The sequence below is a fragment of the Peromyscus leucopus genome, chromosome 2, assembly GCF_004664715.2.
Source record: "Peromyscus leucopus breed LL Stock chromosome 2, UCI_PerLeu_2.1, whole genome shotgun sequence".
NCBI classification, from domain to species: Eukaryota; Metazoa; Chordata; class Mammalia; order Rodentia; family Cricetidae; genus Peromyscus; species Peromyscus leucopus.
Window position 1 is genome coordinate 44837271 of NC_051064.1, and position 16760 is coordinate 44854030.

General features: G+C 41.6%; 1 protein-coding gene across 1 annotated transcript in view; it reads left to right on the forward strand.

The window, feature by feature from the left end:
* Mdn1 (midasin AAA ATPase 1) overlaps positions 1-16760 on the forward strand; it is a 155929-nt gene that overhangs the window by 39084 nt on the left and 100085 nt on the right. Inside the window, 10 exon segments of the mRNA XM_028872751.2 lie at positions 1571-1782; positions 3025-3128; positions 4013-4157; positions 4648-4744; positions 6785-6898; positions 10897-11044; positions 11383-11493; positions 14502-14653; positions 15644-15822; positions 16305-16513. Of these exon segments, the coding sequence (XP_028728584.1) occupies positions 1571-1782; positions 3025-3128; positions 4013-4157; positions 4648-4744; positions 6785-6898; positions 10897-11044; positions 11383-11493; positions 14502-14653; positions 15644-15822; positions 16305-16513 (1471 nt within the window).

Sequence of the window (16760 nt, forward strand, 5' to 3'; positions counted from 1 at the left end):
CTTGAACTCACAGAGATCCATCTGCCTTTGTGTTCTTAACAGTTCTGGTGCACAGACTCTTCCCTGTGCACTTGAGAGAACTGTGAGGGCTAGGGTGGTGTCACTTGTTCAAGGTAGTAGCTAATCCAGAATATAAAGCCAGCCTTGTCTTGATGGTCTGTGCTCTTGGTTAGTATAGTGCTGCCTTAGTTGGGTCTAGTCCTGTCCTCAGTGTCTGTAAGATCGGAGTTTTCTTTAGATGACATATGTGTGGTTTATGTCTTTACCTGGTCCCGTGCTGTGGTCTTGTTGCTTTGCTTCTCTTCACTGTAGTCTTTCCATTTCAGTTACAGTCATCCCTTTCAGGCAGTGGTCCTCAACCTTCCTGATGCTGCGACCCTTTAATACAGTTCCTTATGTCATGCTGACCTCAACCACAAGATTATTTCATTGCTACTTCATAACTGTCATTTTGTTACTGTTCTGAATCGTAATGTAAATATCTGATTTGTGACCCCCACTGTCTCAACCCACAGGTTGAGAACTGCTGCCTTAAGTCATAGCAGTTTCTATCACTGGCTTCCTCAAATTCTCTGTTGTCGTCTCAGAACATTTAGAACACATCACAAGGTGTATTTTGGCCAGCAAGGCCATTCATAACAAACTCTGGCACCTCTCCAAAACATATTCACTCTCGTTGTTGGTGGAGCTGAGTGAAATCCAGCCACAGTTTCCTTTTCCTTTTCCAATCAGTTGAAACCTGTGTTGACTTAACTGGTTTTTAGGTACTAGGTTCAGCCATGTATTAATTATACACTATTCTGGAGTGGCATCTTCTGTCTCTCAGATTCCTGCTTAGTTTTCTTCCTTGTTTGATTTAAGCCTCTTTCAAATGTCCCCTCTTCGGGAGAGCATCTATCACTGCTGTATACATTGCCGGTACCCTTCTTGCTTACTCCTTTGCCGTAGCTCGTGTTAGCATAAACCATAGTACCTAAGCCACTGTCTGGCGGTTTATAGGAATGTTTTCTGTGTTAGCACTCTGATTAAGTTATAAGCTACATAAGACAAGACCTTGTGGGTGGTGCTGATTCAGAGCCTAGCAAATGAAAGATACTCAATGCATCTTACTGAATAAATAAAGTAAGAGAATGCCTAGCAATGTGTTAGTGAAAAACATTTGATATTCCCTTTTTTATCCACCATTCTCTGCAACATGTTTTTCTGCTCAAAGCTGAGAGTAGCCCTTGTCTCTGGGCCACCAGGGCTTGCATCTGCCACTCATAAAAACTTCTTGAACCATGGTTTGTCACCAAGTTCCATACATGTTCATTTAAATGTGATTTTTTTTATTTTACTAAATAAATAATATATCTTTTGTTGTCCAGTTAGGAATTTCAAACTTTTCATAGTACTTTTAATCTAAAATATTTAATCATTATAAAACTGTCAAATACTTGAAAATAGATCACAGCTGAAAACTTAAGAGAGTCTCAGTGTTGTTAGTCATATTTCTGATTTTGATTAGTTTGTATTGTGTTTCCTAGTTTCTGCTTCATTAATTTGTGAATCACTTTTACATTTTTTAAAGGTTCAAGCCAGTAGACCATAAGCTTATTTGGCTGCCTTTACGAGAGGCATTTGAGGAACTCTTTGTCCAGACGTTTTCCAAAAAACAAAATTTTACCTTTTTGGGACACATTCAGACGTGCTACAGGCAGAAACGATGGCATGATCTCCTCAGACTGATGCAACACGTACAAAAGTCAGCTATTGCCAAGGAAGGAAGGGAGAGCCGGCCAGGTAAGAATGTGAAAGGCCTGACAGTGGGGCTCCTTTGGCAGGTGTGAAAGAAGAATTCGGTGAAAACGAGAGAAGTGGGACTTGGTGGGTCTTCAGGCGAGAGTTTTGAAGTGTTCCTGCACCGTGCTTGGAGACATGGTTCTGTTAGGCTAGCCGGATGGTGCTGGTGTACAGCACTACCTAGTAATCAGCGTGACATTTGATCTGAGAAAGAGCTGGCTTCCGCGGTAAGCAAGCTTTAGGGAGCTTAGTGGTCTTCACTTTGCTTCCTCGCCTATGAATGGAAATAACGTTGACTGCTTCTAAGGGGAAATGCATTACACAGTACATGTACCAGTGAGCTAATGGTGACTGGCACGTGGTTAGCATTTTTAAGTATTTGGATTTTGTCCCTTACACTTTGTCTAAGATGCTTAACACTCTTGTGTTTCACAAATTCTATGGTTTTGTGTTTGAAAGTCATGCTTTATCCGTATACAGCATGTTTATTTACTTTTGTATTACTTAGTCAAATTATGTGACAACTTTAAGGGAGGGAAGATTATTTTAGCTTGTGATTTAAGATTAATTCCAGTCCATCGGGATGAGGAGGTGTGGCAGGCAGCAAGGACAGTCCCATCTGTGACAACAGGAGAATAAGGTGATAGTTGGTCACATCAGAGTGAGCCTCACAGCAGAGAACAGCTGGAAGTAGGTTCTCTCTTCCCACCACATGGGTTCCTAGGTTGGAACTCAGATTGTCAGGCATGGTGACAAGAGCCTTTCTTCACTGAGCCATCTTGCCAACTCTAGAGAGCAGCTGTAACTCAGGGCCAGGGTTTTGTTTTTAAAGGGTTGTTGTTAAAAGGCCTATTTCTTTTCAGCTAGCCCTCACTGTTTAAAGGTTCCATGGCTTTCTAAAAAAGATGGCTCAGTGGTGAAGAGTCTTATGGCTCTGGAAAAGGACGTGACCTCGATTCTCAGTACCCCTGTCTGCTGGCTCACAGCCATCTGAAACTCCAGCTGCAGGAGATTCTGACACTTCTGGTCTCTGGGCACCCACACCGACGCGCGTGTGCACACACACACACACACACACACACACACACACACACTTAAAAATAACAAATATAAATCTCAGTTTTAAAGAGTGCTTTTAGATAAGGAGCATGCTTTGAAAAAAAACTTGCCTTTGGGGGACATTTCAGACTCAAACCATAACACTTCAAAATTTAAGGAGATCCTGTCTGTATTCTTTCCTAGGGCTACTTCTGAAGGAGAAATGGGAAGCATTTGGCCTCAGACTCAACCATGCCCAGCAGCAAATGAAAATGACAGAAAATGCCCTTTTGTTTGCATTTGTGGAGGTATTGTTATTTATTAGCTGGGTTGATAGATGTTGGTCTGAAGGAGAGTGAAGTCTGTGAAGCGTTATTATTTGTACTGTCTTTGTTGTACCTGCTGTTACTAGACGGTGCAAGGTGAAACAGTGCTCTTCCCACTATTCAGGGTTTTAATGAGCTCAGGGAATATTTAGTTGAGGATAGTGTACTCTGTTATTTCACCTTTGTATGATGGGACAGAGTACAAGCTCCAGCTTAGTTTTCTGTGTGAATGACTGCATTTGAGAAAATGGTGGGTGGGGTTTGATTAGTGCCTAGTTTTGGTTTCAGACCATGGTCATCTCCTATTTGCTATGGGTAAGTACCATCTTGATTAAAATAAGCATCAGTGATATAGAACTGAATAAACATTCATTTTGATAGTCTTTGATATACTCTGATAGGCTGTGAATTATAAACTGTATACATTCTTGATTTGGAAATTTAGGGGTCTTGGTATGATTTTTTGGGGTGCTTTTTTGTTTGTATGTTTTTGACAGGGTCTCATTGTGTAGCCTTGGCTAGCCCGGAATTCAGAGAGATCTTGGATCAAAGGCATGTGATGCCACCCCTGGCTTGGGTGCTTTTAATATCTAATTGGATGTTTTCCATCATCTGAATTTGTTGTATGTTTACTTGTTCACCCATATAACTCTTGTTTATGTCATCCTACTTTGTAGGCTTAAAGATAGTTGACCATTTTGGACATTTACAGAGTTTACTTGGCCTGACACTGCCAACTGCCTGCATTTGTCATTTAAAGTATAGGTCCATTCATGGGAAAAATATGCCCTTGCCCCTGTTCTTAGCCTTAGTTGTGTAACTGCTTTTGCTCACTGTGCCTTTATTTGAAATGCGTTATCTTCCAGGGTACCTTGGCTCAGGCTATAAAGAAAGGAGAGTGGATCTTGCTGGATGAGATTAATCTGGCTGCTCCTGAAACACTGGAGTGTCTGAGTGGTTTACTTGAAGGATCTTCTGGCTCTCTGGTTTTGCTTGATCGAGGAGACACAGGTAATATTTAATCCCCTTGGGGTTTGACTTGGCACCAAGTATTGGTCAGTTAAAAGTGAGATTCCTTTGGCTAGACATATTACATTGGTCCTCCAGTGGGATTTATTATTCAGGTAAAAAGTTCCTGTGGAAGTATATTGAGCTGTTATTAAGTGCTCTGGGGAATGCAAAGAAGAATAATATAATTTGTGAAGGTATTTTAGTTGTAGATATGCAGACACTGTCCAAATAAATACACACATAGGTCTTAGGTAATAAAAAAAATAATTAGAAGTAAACAAACAAACACACCAGAGAGAGAGGGAGGGTGTGTGTGTGTTTGCGCACGTACCTACCCCGCTATCTGTCTGCCTGAGAAGTGATCTTACTTCAGAAATCACGTGGGTGGTGGAACAGCCAGCACCAGCTGGTCTCTGCATTGACCTGGGTCCTGTGGCAGAACTTTTGAATGCTGAAAGTTGTTGAAATTTTCTCATTTTCTCTTTAACAGAGCCATTGGTTCGGCACCCTGATTTTCGTTTATTTGCATGTATGAATCCAGCTACTGATGTGGGCAAAAGAAATCTCCCACCAGGAATTAGAAATAGGTATGGATTTTGTTTTCTTTACTGGTAGTATTGACATAACCAGACTTCAAACGGTGGTTGAAATTCATTGGTCTCCTGATAGAGGAATCTTGGTTTCCTTATTCGTTACTTCTCTTTTCTATGGCTTGCATCGCATTGGAGAATCCTTCTCTATTATTGTTTATTACTTATGTGGCTTCTGTGGGTTGATTCTAGGCTGTGTACCTAGTTTATTGGTTGTTAGTATGATACTGAGTGTTCTCAGTGGTATTTTGTTTTTAGTATTTACAGTAGCTTCATGTTTCTTTTCAGTCTCTGTCTGCTATGCTCATTCCTCTCATCAGCCCGAAATACTGCTTTGTGTATTTCCTTTGGGTTTAGTTTTTTGAATGTTGTAAGGGTTTTGTTTTGTTTTGGTGGTTTTTGTTTTTAGAGATGGGGTTTCTCTCTTAACAGCCCTGACTATTAGAACTCACTCTGCAGACCAGGCTGGCCTTGACCTCAGAGAGGTCATGTCTCAGCCTCCTGGGTGTTGGGATTAAAGGCATGCGCCACCACTGCTTGACAGATGTTAGGTCTTTTAGGCTATTTTATCGTATAATGTTTTTCTTTCTCCTTCAATCACAGTAGGTAGTTGTGCTTGATATATTACTCTAGACTGGCTGTCATAGTCTTTTAGGACTTGGAATGCATTGCTCCTGGCTCTTCTGTCTTTCAAGTTTACATTGAGAAATCATTTCAAAATCAATTGATTGGTTTTTCTCTATAAATAACTTGACTTTCTTTCTTTTTTTTTTTTTTTTTGCTCTTGTAGCTTTCAGTGCTGTTTCTTTGTTACATTTGTTCAGTGTTTTAAATATGATATGCCATGGGGATTTTCTTTTCTAGTCTTGGCTATTTGGTGTTCTATGTGCTGCTTCTATTTGTATAGGTGTATCTTAAGTTGAGGTACATTTTCTTCTATTGTCTTCTTGAAAATCTGGGCTATGTCATTGATTGTGATTGTCTCCCTAATCTTTGCTTATAATTCCCAGGTTGTTTTTCATGGTGTTCCTCATTTCCTGTGTGTTCCTTTTCCTGCGGTCTTAAAAATGTTTTATATTTTTTGCTTATTTGGTTCCAGGTTGTCTGCTTCATCTTCCAGTCCTGGTGATAGATCATCTGCTTGATTCAGTGTACTTGTCAGACTTTTCTTTGAGTTTTCTAGGTGACTATTAGTTCTTCAGTTCTTTGGTGTTTCTGTCTCCTGATTGAATTTCATTCTCAAGTCCCTTATTGTGCTCACCATTTCTGTCAGCCTTATGTTTCTGTGTTAGTGGGAATCACTTGGGACTTTCTTTCCTTACATTCTTTCTCCTTTACTTCATGGAGAGCTTTCTTTCTTCTTCAAACTTTTTGAATTCTTTGATCAAGTTTATGATTATTCTTTTAAATTCTGTCTCTTGGGTCTCATCTCTACAAGACTGGTAGGTTTTGAAGATAAGATACTTACTGTCCTAATCTCTCATATTGTTAGTATTTTTGTGATGAGATCTAGGCATGTGAACTTTTTCATTAGTTCTGTATCTGATATGGACAGAAGAGATAATAGGCCTAGAGCATTCAAATGGCTTCAGAAGAGTGAAGTCAGGTGGACATGGGACTAGGCTGGTGTACAAGGTGTGCTTCCTGGTCCAATCCTGTGCTGTGGGGGTGGGTCTGGCTGGGTGGATATGACATGGGAGGGGCCTGGTAGAAGCCTAGAGGTTGACTGCAAAGGACCAGGCTACACCCTAGAGCAGTGGTTCTCAACCTTCCTAACATTGTGATCCTTTAATACAGTTCCTCATGTTGTGGTGCCCTCCCAACCATAAAATTATTTTTGTTGCTACTTCATAACTGTAATTTTGCTACTGTTATGAATTGTAATGTAAATATCTGTGTTTTCTGATGGCCTTAGGCTACCCCTGTGAAAAGGTCATTCAACCCCAAAAGGGGTCATGACACACAGGTTGAGAAACACTGTCTTAGAGAATGTGGGACATTCTAATTTCTTACTAATGACTAATAATTTTCTTACAGGTTCACAGAACTTTATGTAGAAGAATTAGAGAGTAAAGAAGACTTACAAATTCTTATTGTGGATTATCTGAAAGGACTGAGTGTGAGCAAGAGCACTGTGCAAGGAATTGTAAAGTAGGTTCTCTTTTGCTTGTCTTTTCATGATTTCTTCCAAGCATTAAAAAGTCCATTCCAGCCGGGTGGTGGTGGCACACGCCTTTAATCCCAGCACTCGGGAGGCAGAGCCAGGCGCATCACTGTGAGTTCGAGGCCAGCCTGGGTTACCAAATGAGCTCCAGGAAAGGCGCAAAACTACGCAGAGAAACCCTGTCTTGAAAAACCAAAAAGAAAAAAAAAAAAAAGTTCATTCCATGCAGACACACACATTTTCATAATTTGCTTCTGTGTAGAGAAAACTGGTAGAAGGATTTGCTTTGAAATTGAAACTTTAATATGAATTCCTTTAGGTTTTTCTTTTTTTTTTTGTTTCAACATTTTGTAGTTGCTTTTCTGAATCACTTGTAACCAGCTCCACTCACAGAATCCCCCCCCCCTCACTCCCACCCCCCCTCCTTAGGTTTTTCTAAAGAAATTACTTATACCACCTATGAAAATAAACAGGTGCTGTTCTCTTGATTGCTTCTATATTTTTAACAGCTTAGTATTTGAATTCCTAAATAGTAAATTGCTTGTCTTTCATCTTTCTCTGTGTCTCTTTCCTATTTCAAATTTGCATAGTAGCTAGATGAACGCCAGAAGTAAGTTTGCTACTGTAAATTGAATTGTGGTGTGGGTTGGTGCTTTGAGTCTCTTTCTCATGTATTGAGGCCATGTGGAAAGAAGCATAGTGTTTTGTGCAGACAGCCTGAGGTATAGTGTTGACTCAGGAAGCTAGAGACTGTCCTGTCATTCTGAGAAATTCGCTTTCCTCCTGAAGGGAATATAGTATGGAAAGGGGTTGAAATAGAATACGATCTGTTCACTTAATATTTTATAGCTTGTTCCTCTACTCCATTCCCGAACCTTTGGTGGTACTGAGTAGTAAACCCAGGCCCTTGTACATGCTAAGCAGATGCTCTGTAGTCCTGGCTGTCCTCAGCCTCCTGAGTGCTAGGATTAAAGGTATGTGCCACCATGCCTAGCTGTTATACTTGTTTCTTATTTTTTATTTTCCAACATAATATTTTTATTGTTTCTTTGGGGTTTTCATATCATAGACCCCTATCACATTTGCTTCACAATCCTTCCCTGTCCACCCCTCTACCCTTTTGACTTCCCCCCAGCAAAGAAAAAGAAAGTTTTTTTTTGTATGTTCAATATACTCACTGGAGTGTGGTCATACTCTCAGTGCCCTGCCCCTTAAATAGAACTGAGTCCTTCCCCTTCCAAATCCCTGCTGGAAGCCATTTGTTGTAGAGAAGGACACTTCAGCATCCTATCAGAGTTCTTTGGCTTCCTGTTTCAGCTGTTACTATTTTGGGTGGAGAGGGGGGCAGAGGGTGGAGGTAGGGTTGTCACAGAAGTCTTCCATGTCCCTCTTTCTCAACTGTGTCTGCAGTCATCAGTATCACTACCAACACAGCTTAATTGCTCTTTGCCGTCCGAGGGAGCGTAGATATAGGCTTCCACATTGTTTATGGTGTCAGCACAAACTATGAACAGAGCTCCAGGTTGCAGTGGGGCCAGAGACCCAGTCCAGGCCCTCTGACTCAGATGGGATCATGGCAATCAGCAAGGCTTCAGCCCCATCATCCCCGTACATCTACCCAGCCACAGTAAGACCACAAATCCAGACATAGCCCTTTGAGGCAGCACCGAATGGGACATCACCATGGCCTTAGATGGCAGCGCAGGCCACTCAGATCTGTATGGTCCCCAGCGGCAACATAGCCCATTATCATCAACATGGCTTCAGGCTGCAGCACAGACCAGGATCATCCAAGTGGCCTTCAGTGGTAGTACGGGCCACGGATATCAACACAGACCTGGCCACAGTAAGACCACAGATGCAGATATGGCCCTCAGTGGCAGCATGGGCCTGGACATTACCATTGCCCTAGGTGACAGGGCAGGCTATTTATGTCTGTGTGGCTCTCCGCAGAGGTGGCATTGCCCACAGGCATCAGTGTGGCATCAGGCTGTAGCATGGGCCACAGACATCAACACAGACCTGGCTGCAATTAGACCATGGACTCCTGGTCATGGCCCTTGGTGGCTACAGGGACTGGGACATCACCATGGTCTCAAGTGGCAGCATGGCTTCAGGCAGCAGCCCAGGCGAGGGACCTCCACTTTGCCTTCCTTGGTAACACAGGCCACAGATATCAACTCAGATTCCTACTGTAGCAGAACTTGGGTCCCAGACATGGCCCTTGATGCCAGCCCAGACCCAGGCACCACCATGGTCTCAGGTGGCATTGCAGACCACTCACATTAGTATGGTCCCCTGCGCAGCATGACCTATGGACATCAACATGAATTCAGGCCATGGTACAGGCCGTGAACATTGCACATCATTAGATGATAACACAGTACTCAGATGTCAACCCAGATCCTGGCCACATTAGAGCCACTGAACCACTCATGGCCCTCAGTGGCATCATGGGACACAGTGGTTCAATATAGAAAGTGAACTGTTCCTCATCTCAGGCCTCTGTTGTTGCCTTGAGCTAGGGTGATGCTGTGGCCAGGCAGTTTGTTCAGGGGCTGAGCCGGAATCTGCTCCAGGCTGCTGCACCATCCCATTGACCCCACTGGGCAATGACCTCAGCCCTCACTCATGCCCATCACTGCTGTCACCTCACCAGTTCCACCTCTCTCCACAGCACATGCACAGCTCTGCTCCTCCCCTCCATCACTCCCATGTCTCCATCATCTGTTCCTCCTCACAGTGGTGCCTGCAAGAGCCTACCGAGAGGGGAGGGTATGGGGGTGTCTACACTTGTTTCTTTTATACATACAGCTATTTATTCTTTTATATATATATCAGTGCTAGGGATATGCAAAAACATAAGAGCCAGCTTTAGTGGCACATGCTTGTAATTCTAACTCTTGGGAAAGCTGACTCTTGGACTGCTATGAGTTCAAGGTCAGCCTGGGCTACTGACACTCCCCCCCCTTTTTTTTTTTTAAAGAAAACAAACAAAACAAAAAGCAAAAGAATCCTGAGTCTTTTTATGGAATTTCTACAGTTGCAAATAGTAATTAGGGAGCTACAATGAATAAAGCAAAAAAGACATAAAAGTGAGACAGACTTATCAAATGAAGCACTAGAGTTATGTAAAATGTGTCAGTCACAGGGATTTATTTAAAGAACAACTGCCCTGCATATCCATGGGCAGGGGCTTGAATTTCATCTGATTTGTGTTTGGTTTCTTTTGTGCATGCAGTTGATCACCAGTCACAAAACTGCAGTGAGGGGTTCATATTTCGGTCTTCTCTCTTGGGAAGGATAACAGTGTTAACAATATATACCAGGGTTTCTCGTGTCTCCCTGCTTTGTAACAGTTTCTCATTACTAAGATAGACAGAGCTGTGGTATTTGAAATCTCAGGAATTCTGTTTACGGTGTGTAGGTCTTCCTTTGCCTCTTGGGAAGAGCCTGCTCTGGAACACTGCATATGCATCAGTCTTTCCTTACTTTGTCTCTCACTTGTTATTCTCCTTACAAGACACAAGTTTATCACTTACCATTGGTTCCTTTTGGCTAATAAAGTAGCACCTTGCATTTCCTGATTTTGCAAAGATACTCATTACAGTATTTGAAAGAGAAACTTCAAATTATGTGAAAAATAGATTTGTATAGATGTTTTGATGAATGCTGCAGGGTGTTGAATGTAAGCTCGACCATTTCTATTCTATGAAAATAGCCTTTGGATGCTGGGCAACGGTGGTGTATTCCTTTAATCCCAGCAGAGACAGAAACAGGCAGAGCTTTTAGTTCAAGGGCAGCCTGGTCTACAGAGTGAGTTCCAGGGCTATACAGTGAAACCTTGTATAACTAAAAAAAAAAAAAAAAAAACTAAAAAGAAAGAAAAGAAAAGAAAATAGCCTTTGCAGTTTCAATAGAGAGGTAGACAGCAGAAAAATAATTACTGTTTAATAAAACTGCCTGAACCTTATCCTCTTTGTAGCTTCTACACTGCATTGCGGAAAGAGTCTGGGACCAAATTGGTGGATGGCACTGGCCACAGACCTCACTACAGCCTTCGGACCCTCTGCAGGGCTTTACGGTTTGCAGCTTCCAACCCATGTGGCAACATCCAGCGCTCACTCTATGAGGTGTTTCTACTGTCTGACTGAGGAGCTGGGTGGATGGGTTCCCCATGATTGGGAGGGAGGCGGGTTGCAAAAGCTGTCTCTGCCAGTGCTTGTCAGTCAGTTTGTCTGTGACATTCTGGACAAGAGCGACCCTGCTCTTCTACCACCTTATCACGTTAAAAAGTTGTTCTAGGCAAGGTGGTGTTGGCACACGCCTTTAATCCCACAGAGGCAGGCGGGTCTCTTGAGTTCAAGGCCAACCTGAGTCTACAGAGCTGGTTCCAGAGTAGTTGAGGAGGTTAAATTTTACTCCCCACATAAGGCCAGCTTGTATTGATCTGTATTTGTTTTCTCTCTAGGGCTTTTGTTTGGGTTTTCTAACACAGCTCGACAGGGCATCACACCCAGTAGTTCAGAAGCTCATCTGTCAATACATTATTTCTGGCAATGTCAAAAGTCTGCTGAAACAGGTGTGTTCTTTGTCGTTCAACTTGTTTAATATAGAAGCAAGGCAGAATGATCACATATTTAGCTATTTGAGGAACATTTCTTTTCTTTCTTTTTTTTTTCATTCCGTGTGTTAGAGTATTTGCCTGCATGTATGTCTGTGGACCACTTGTTTTTCTGGTATATGGAGGGCAGAAGAGGGCATTGAATCCCCTAGAACTGGAGTTAGTGATGATTCTGAGCCACCACATAGGTGTTAAGAATTGAGCCTGGGTCCTGGAAGAGAAACCAATGCTCTTAATCCCTGAACAATCTCTCCAGCTCCTTGTAGCAAAATATTTAAAAAGACTATAGATGTGTATTTGTGTATCATCACTACTCCACACACAGAGGCAGTGTGACCTGGGAGAATGGAGCCTAAAAATGAGGTGGACTAAATCTCATGCAATAGCCAGCTTCATTCAGAGCATCAAGCAATTTATACTCTGAGAGTTAAGAGGAGTCATCTGAGTAAAGTGTACAATCACAAGGACAAATCACATGTTCAAAACATGTTTTTCCACAGAGGCATGTAAACAAATAACAATAGCCAGTTGTAATGAATAATCCTAAATAAACTCTCTCCTATTCACTACACCTGGGAAGAGCATGAAGATACATTCTAAGAACAATTCTATGTTTTGAAGAAACTGAGGTCACAAGACTTGTTTTCTCACAAGCACTTAGAATTCTCCTCACACATCTCCATTATTGGATCATGTTCCAACAATGTATGTCTTAGATAGTGAAAATTTTACTTTTACTTCAGATTTAAATTCTATAGATAGCCCTTTCCAAGCAAAGTGTAAATGTATGTATTTGTTTTATTATATGTTTAAATTCTAGTGTGAGCTTATTGATTCATTGAGGTAAATTCTGATAAATATTTTGTATAAGTGAGGCCATTGTACAAGGATATTACTATGTTGCTTTCCTGGTTGTGGGTAGGAAACTGCTGGGATCAAACCTCGTATCTCATTCATGGTAGTCAAATACTTTACCCCTGAGCTGTATTCCTATCCCCAGCTTTCCTTAAAACAAAAACTAATGAATTTTATGTATGAGTGTGGGCACACAAGAGCCACAGTGTGCATGTAGCGTTCAGAGGATAACTTTCAGCACTTGGCCTTCTCCTTCTGAACTGAGTCAGGGTGGCTCCAATTCTCTAATGCTGCTTCTGTGTTGAATACTCCAGGCTAGTTGGTTTGTGAACTGCTGGCTGATTCTCCTGTCTGCACTCCTCATCTCGAGGGGCTCTAGCATTGCTGACGATCATCACCACATCTAGCTTTTTACATAGGTTTTGGAGATTGAGCTCCAGTTGTCAGGCTTATGTGTCATGTCTCTAACCTGCCTTTCTATTTAGGCTACCCATATCTTGGATATTTTTTTAATTACCAGTCAATCATTGGGGTCTGTCTTAGTTATTGCTCTATTGCTGTGAAAAGACACTATGACCAAGGCAACTCTTTTTTTTTTTTTTTTTTTTAAGATTTATTTATTATGTATACAGTGTTCTGCCTGCATGTATCCCTGCAGGCCAGAAGAGGGCGCCAGATCTCATTATAGGTCGTCGTGAGCCACCATGTGGGTGCTGGTAATTGAACTCAGGACCTCTGGAAGGGCAAGCAGTGCTCTTAACCCCTGAGCCATCTCTCCAGCCCAAGGCAACTCTTAAGAAAGAAAACATTTTCTTTGAGTCTTGCTTACAGTTTTAGAGAGTTAGTCCATAATAATCATTGTGGGAAGCAGACACGTACAGTGCTGGAGGAATAACCGAGAGCCCTACATCCTAAGCCACAGGCAGTAGTCAGAGACCTGCACCTGGCATGGGCTTCCTAGTGGCACACCTCCTCCAACAAGACCACACCTCCAAATCCTTCTCAAACAGTTTGGTTAACTGGGGTCCGGACATTCAGACATGAGCCTATGGGGCCATTCTCATTTAAAGCCACCACAGGTGTTAGCGGGGTGGGGATACTGTTAAAAGCAACAACCATTTGAGTTTGATAGGAAATTACAAAATAATGTCAGGCTTAAAGAAGCTGAGAAACTTTCCCTAACTTGTTTTTATTGCTTGCTCATTAGGACGAGAAAGACAGGAATTTGAAGTTAATTTGCATTCAACATTTTAAAAATAATACATGCTTCACTATTAGAGGCTATAAAAGCATAAGAAGATAAAACCTCTCAATTTACTTTGTGTAATTTAACCTACAGACATCTTGGAATGGCTGTGCTATTGCCCATATTACCTGTTGTCTTAGGATTTTATTGCTGTGAGGAACACTGACCAAAAGCAAATTGGGAAAGAAAAGTTTACGCTTTATAGCTGAAGCAGACAGAGACCATGGAGGAGTGCTGTTTACTGGCTTGTGCCTCATGGCTTGGTCAACCTGCTTTCTTATACCATCCAGGACCATCAGCCCATGAATGTTGTCACTCACAGTGGGCTGGGCCCTCCCACATCAGTCATTAAATAAAATGTACCATAGTCTGAATTAAAATACCGTCCTCTCAGATGTCTCTAGCCTGTGTCACATTAACAAAAAAAGAGCCAGCATACACATAAAGGGTCAGTTTCTATGGAGGGTAGTTTTGTGTCCTCTGGGTGATCCAGAATGTAGTAGGGTAAAACCTCTTCTCTCATTACAGTACTGGCCCAATTTGAAGAAAATGTTAGATATTTTTGATTTTAAAAAATTGAGCCTTTTACTGGGTGAGGGAGTGGAACCACATATGTGAAAAATATTTTGATTCTGTATTTTATTTTTAACTAAACCTTTCTACTCTTACCTAATGTTAAAACCAATTCAAAAAAAAAATTGTTCTCATTCTTGAAAGTAATTTTGTATTTATATTTAGCTCACAGGTTTTCTGTGGAAGCACCCAGAGCAAAGTAGTGTTCTCAATAAGGACTTTACTCCTCTCTGAAAGAATGCCAAAGTTGACATAGGACTGTGTCATTTCTCAGAGTCTTTTGTCTTTTTAGCCTATTCCAGAACCCAAAGGTGGCCGCCTTATCCAGGTTGAAGGCTACTGGATTTCAGTTGGAGACAAGGAGCCTACAATAGATGAAACATATGTTCTGACGTCTTCTGTTAAGCTGAACTTGAGAGATATAGTCCGCGTGGTCTCTGCAGGGTATGTGTGGGTTTTCACTCCTGCTACTGTGATGTTCCTACAAGAGGCACAGTGTTTACTTAGCCTGCTTCCCTAAGCTTTGACAGAGCTTTGCTGGGACTCACTTGGTTAGCTGAATTACTGCTTTCTAAAAATCATTGCCCTAGGTTGTGTTGTGGTTGTGTGATTGGTGGGAAAGACTTAAAGACGTGATTTTGACCATCATTGTAGTTGTTTTGTGTTTCTGGAGAGGTGGTTAAGTAGTTGTGAGTGCCTGCTGCCTGCTGTTCTTTGAGAGGACCTGCGTCTGGTTCCCAGCACCCATGTCCGGTAGACTTGCATACATATGCACATGCACGCACACACACACAGGCACACGCACACACACTTGCAGACAAAAACATCCAAAAATAGAAATTGAAAGTAAAGTTGCTTTGTTATTTTGTTGATTAACACTTCTTACTTATTGTTAGGTTAGCGACTAACAATTAATTCCACTTTTACTTACAAATTCTGCCAGAGAGGTTGGAATTGCCTTAGTGTTTTTGAGAAACAGTTGTCCTATAGACCCAGCATCTCAAGACTGGGCATGGTCTGTAAGCCTTTAACCCTACTCCAACCCCAGCCTCCCCCTTGCTTTGACAGGAGATTCTCAACCAGTTTAATCAGAATTCAAGCTGCCGCAAGTAACTTTGGAGATTTGCATTGTAGTTGACAAAAATTTTATATGTATGCGCGCGCGTGCGCACACACGTATATATGTTCAGCCAGGCATGGTGGTACACTCCTTTAATCCTAGCACACTGAGGCAGAAACAGACAGATCTCTGTGAGTCCCAGGCCAGCCTGGTGTACTCAGGCCAGCCAGAGCTACGTAGTGAGACCCTATCTCCAAACAACAACAAAAAACCATAGAACCTTCTTAATGCATGAGTATCTAAAGGTACTCTTTTTAGCTTCCCTCCTCTTCTTGTCTCTTTTTCTGATTGCTTTGTTGACTAATGTTTTACAGAACTTATCCAGTGCTCATACAGGGTGAAACATCAGTTGGTAAAACAAGTCTGATACGGTGGCTGGCTGCAGCTACTGGCAACCACTGTGTGCGAATCAACAATCATGAGCACACAGATATTCAAGAATACATTGGTTGTTATACGTCTGACACCTCCGGGAAGCTTGTCTTCAGTGAAGGTAGTGTTGTTACTACACTGCTTGGATGTAGGTTTTCATGATTTTAGACCCAGTTCTTATTTTTATAGTCCTTTCTAGTTGAGGCACAAGAACTATATCATAATAGAACATAGTTAAGGCTAATTCATAGGGCAGTGGAATTCCTGCATTGGGCCAAATTTTGAACAAAACAAGGTGTAGAGATTCAATGAGTAGGGTAATGAGGGAGGTTTGGAATAGATAATGAGAATTTGGTGATTTGATAAAACTAGATGTGAGAGAGAAAATTTAACAGGTTGAACAAGACATATTTGTCAGCCCTGGCTCCTCTTGTGGGTAGGAAAAAACCATGTCAATTGCAAGTCTTATTTCTTGGATCAATAGTATCACAGATTGTTTGAGGCTCACAATTAGCTGCAGAGAGTAATTTGCTTGGAGTTGTAATGATTGTGTAGGACTTTTGGTTGTACATATACATTTTAATCCTTGTCATTTCCTCCTAGGGGTTCTTATTGATGCTATGAGAAAAGGCTATTGGATTGTCTTGGATGAATTAAATTTGGCACCTACTGATGTGTTAGAGGCACTCAACAGACTGTTGGATGATAACCGGGAATTGCTCATAACAGAAACACAGGAAGTTGTTAGGGCACACCCTCGCTTCATGCTTTTTGCCACTCAGAATCCCCCAGGGCTTTATGGAGGCAGAAAGGTATGTAACATTTGCCTCTAATATCTGTTTATTATTATGTGGAGTGGTAAATTCCTTGTTAGGAATGGGACATTTTGGTCTCTCTTTGCATTTTTGTGGTGAATAGCAGGGCTGCTATTTTTGTAAATCAAATTAATAGGTGCTTTTTAAAAATAAGATATTAATTAAAGCATGATTACATCACTCCCTTTCTTTTTTCCAACAACTTCCATTATCTCTTCTTCCATCCTTTTCCATATTCCTGTCA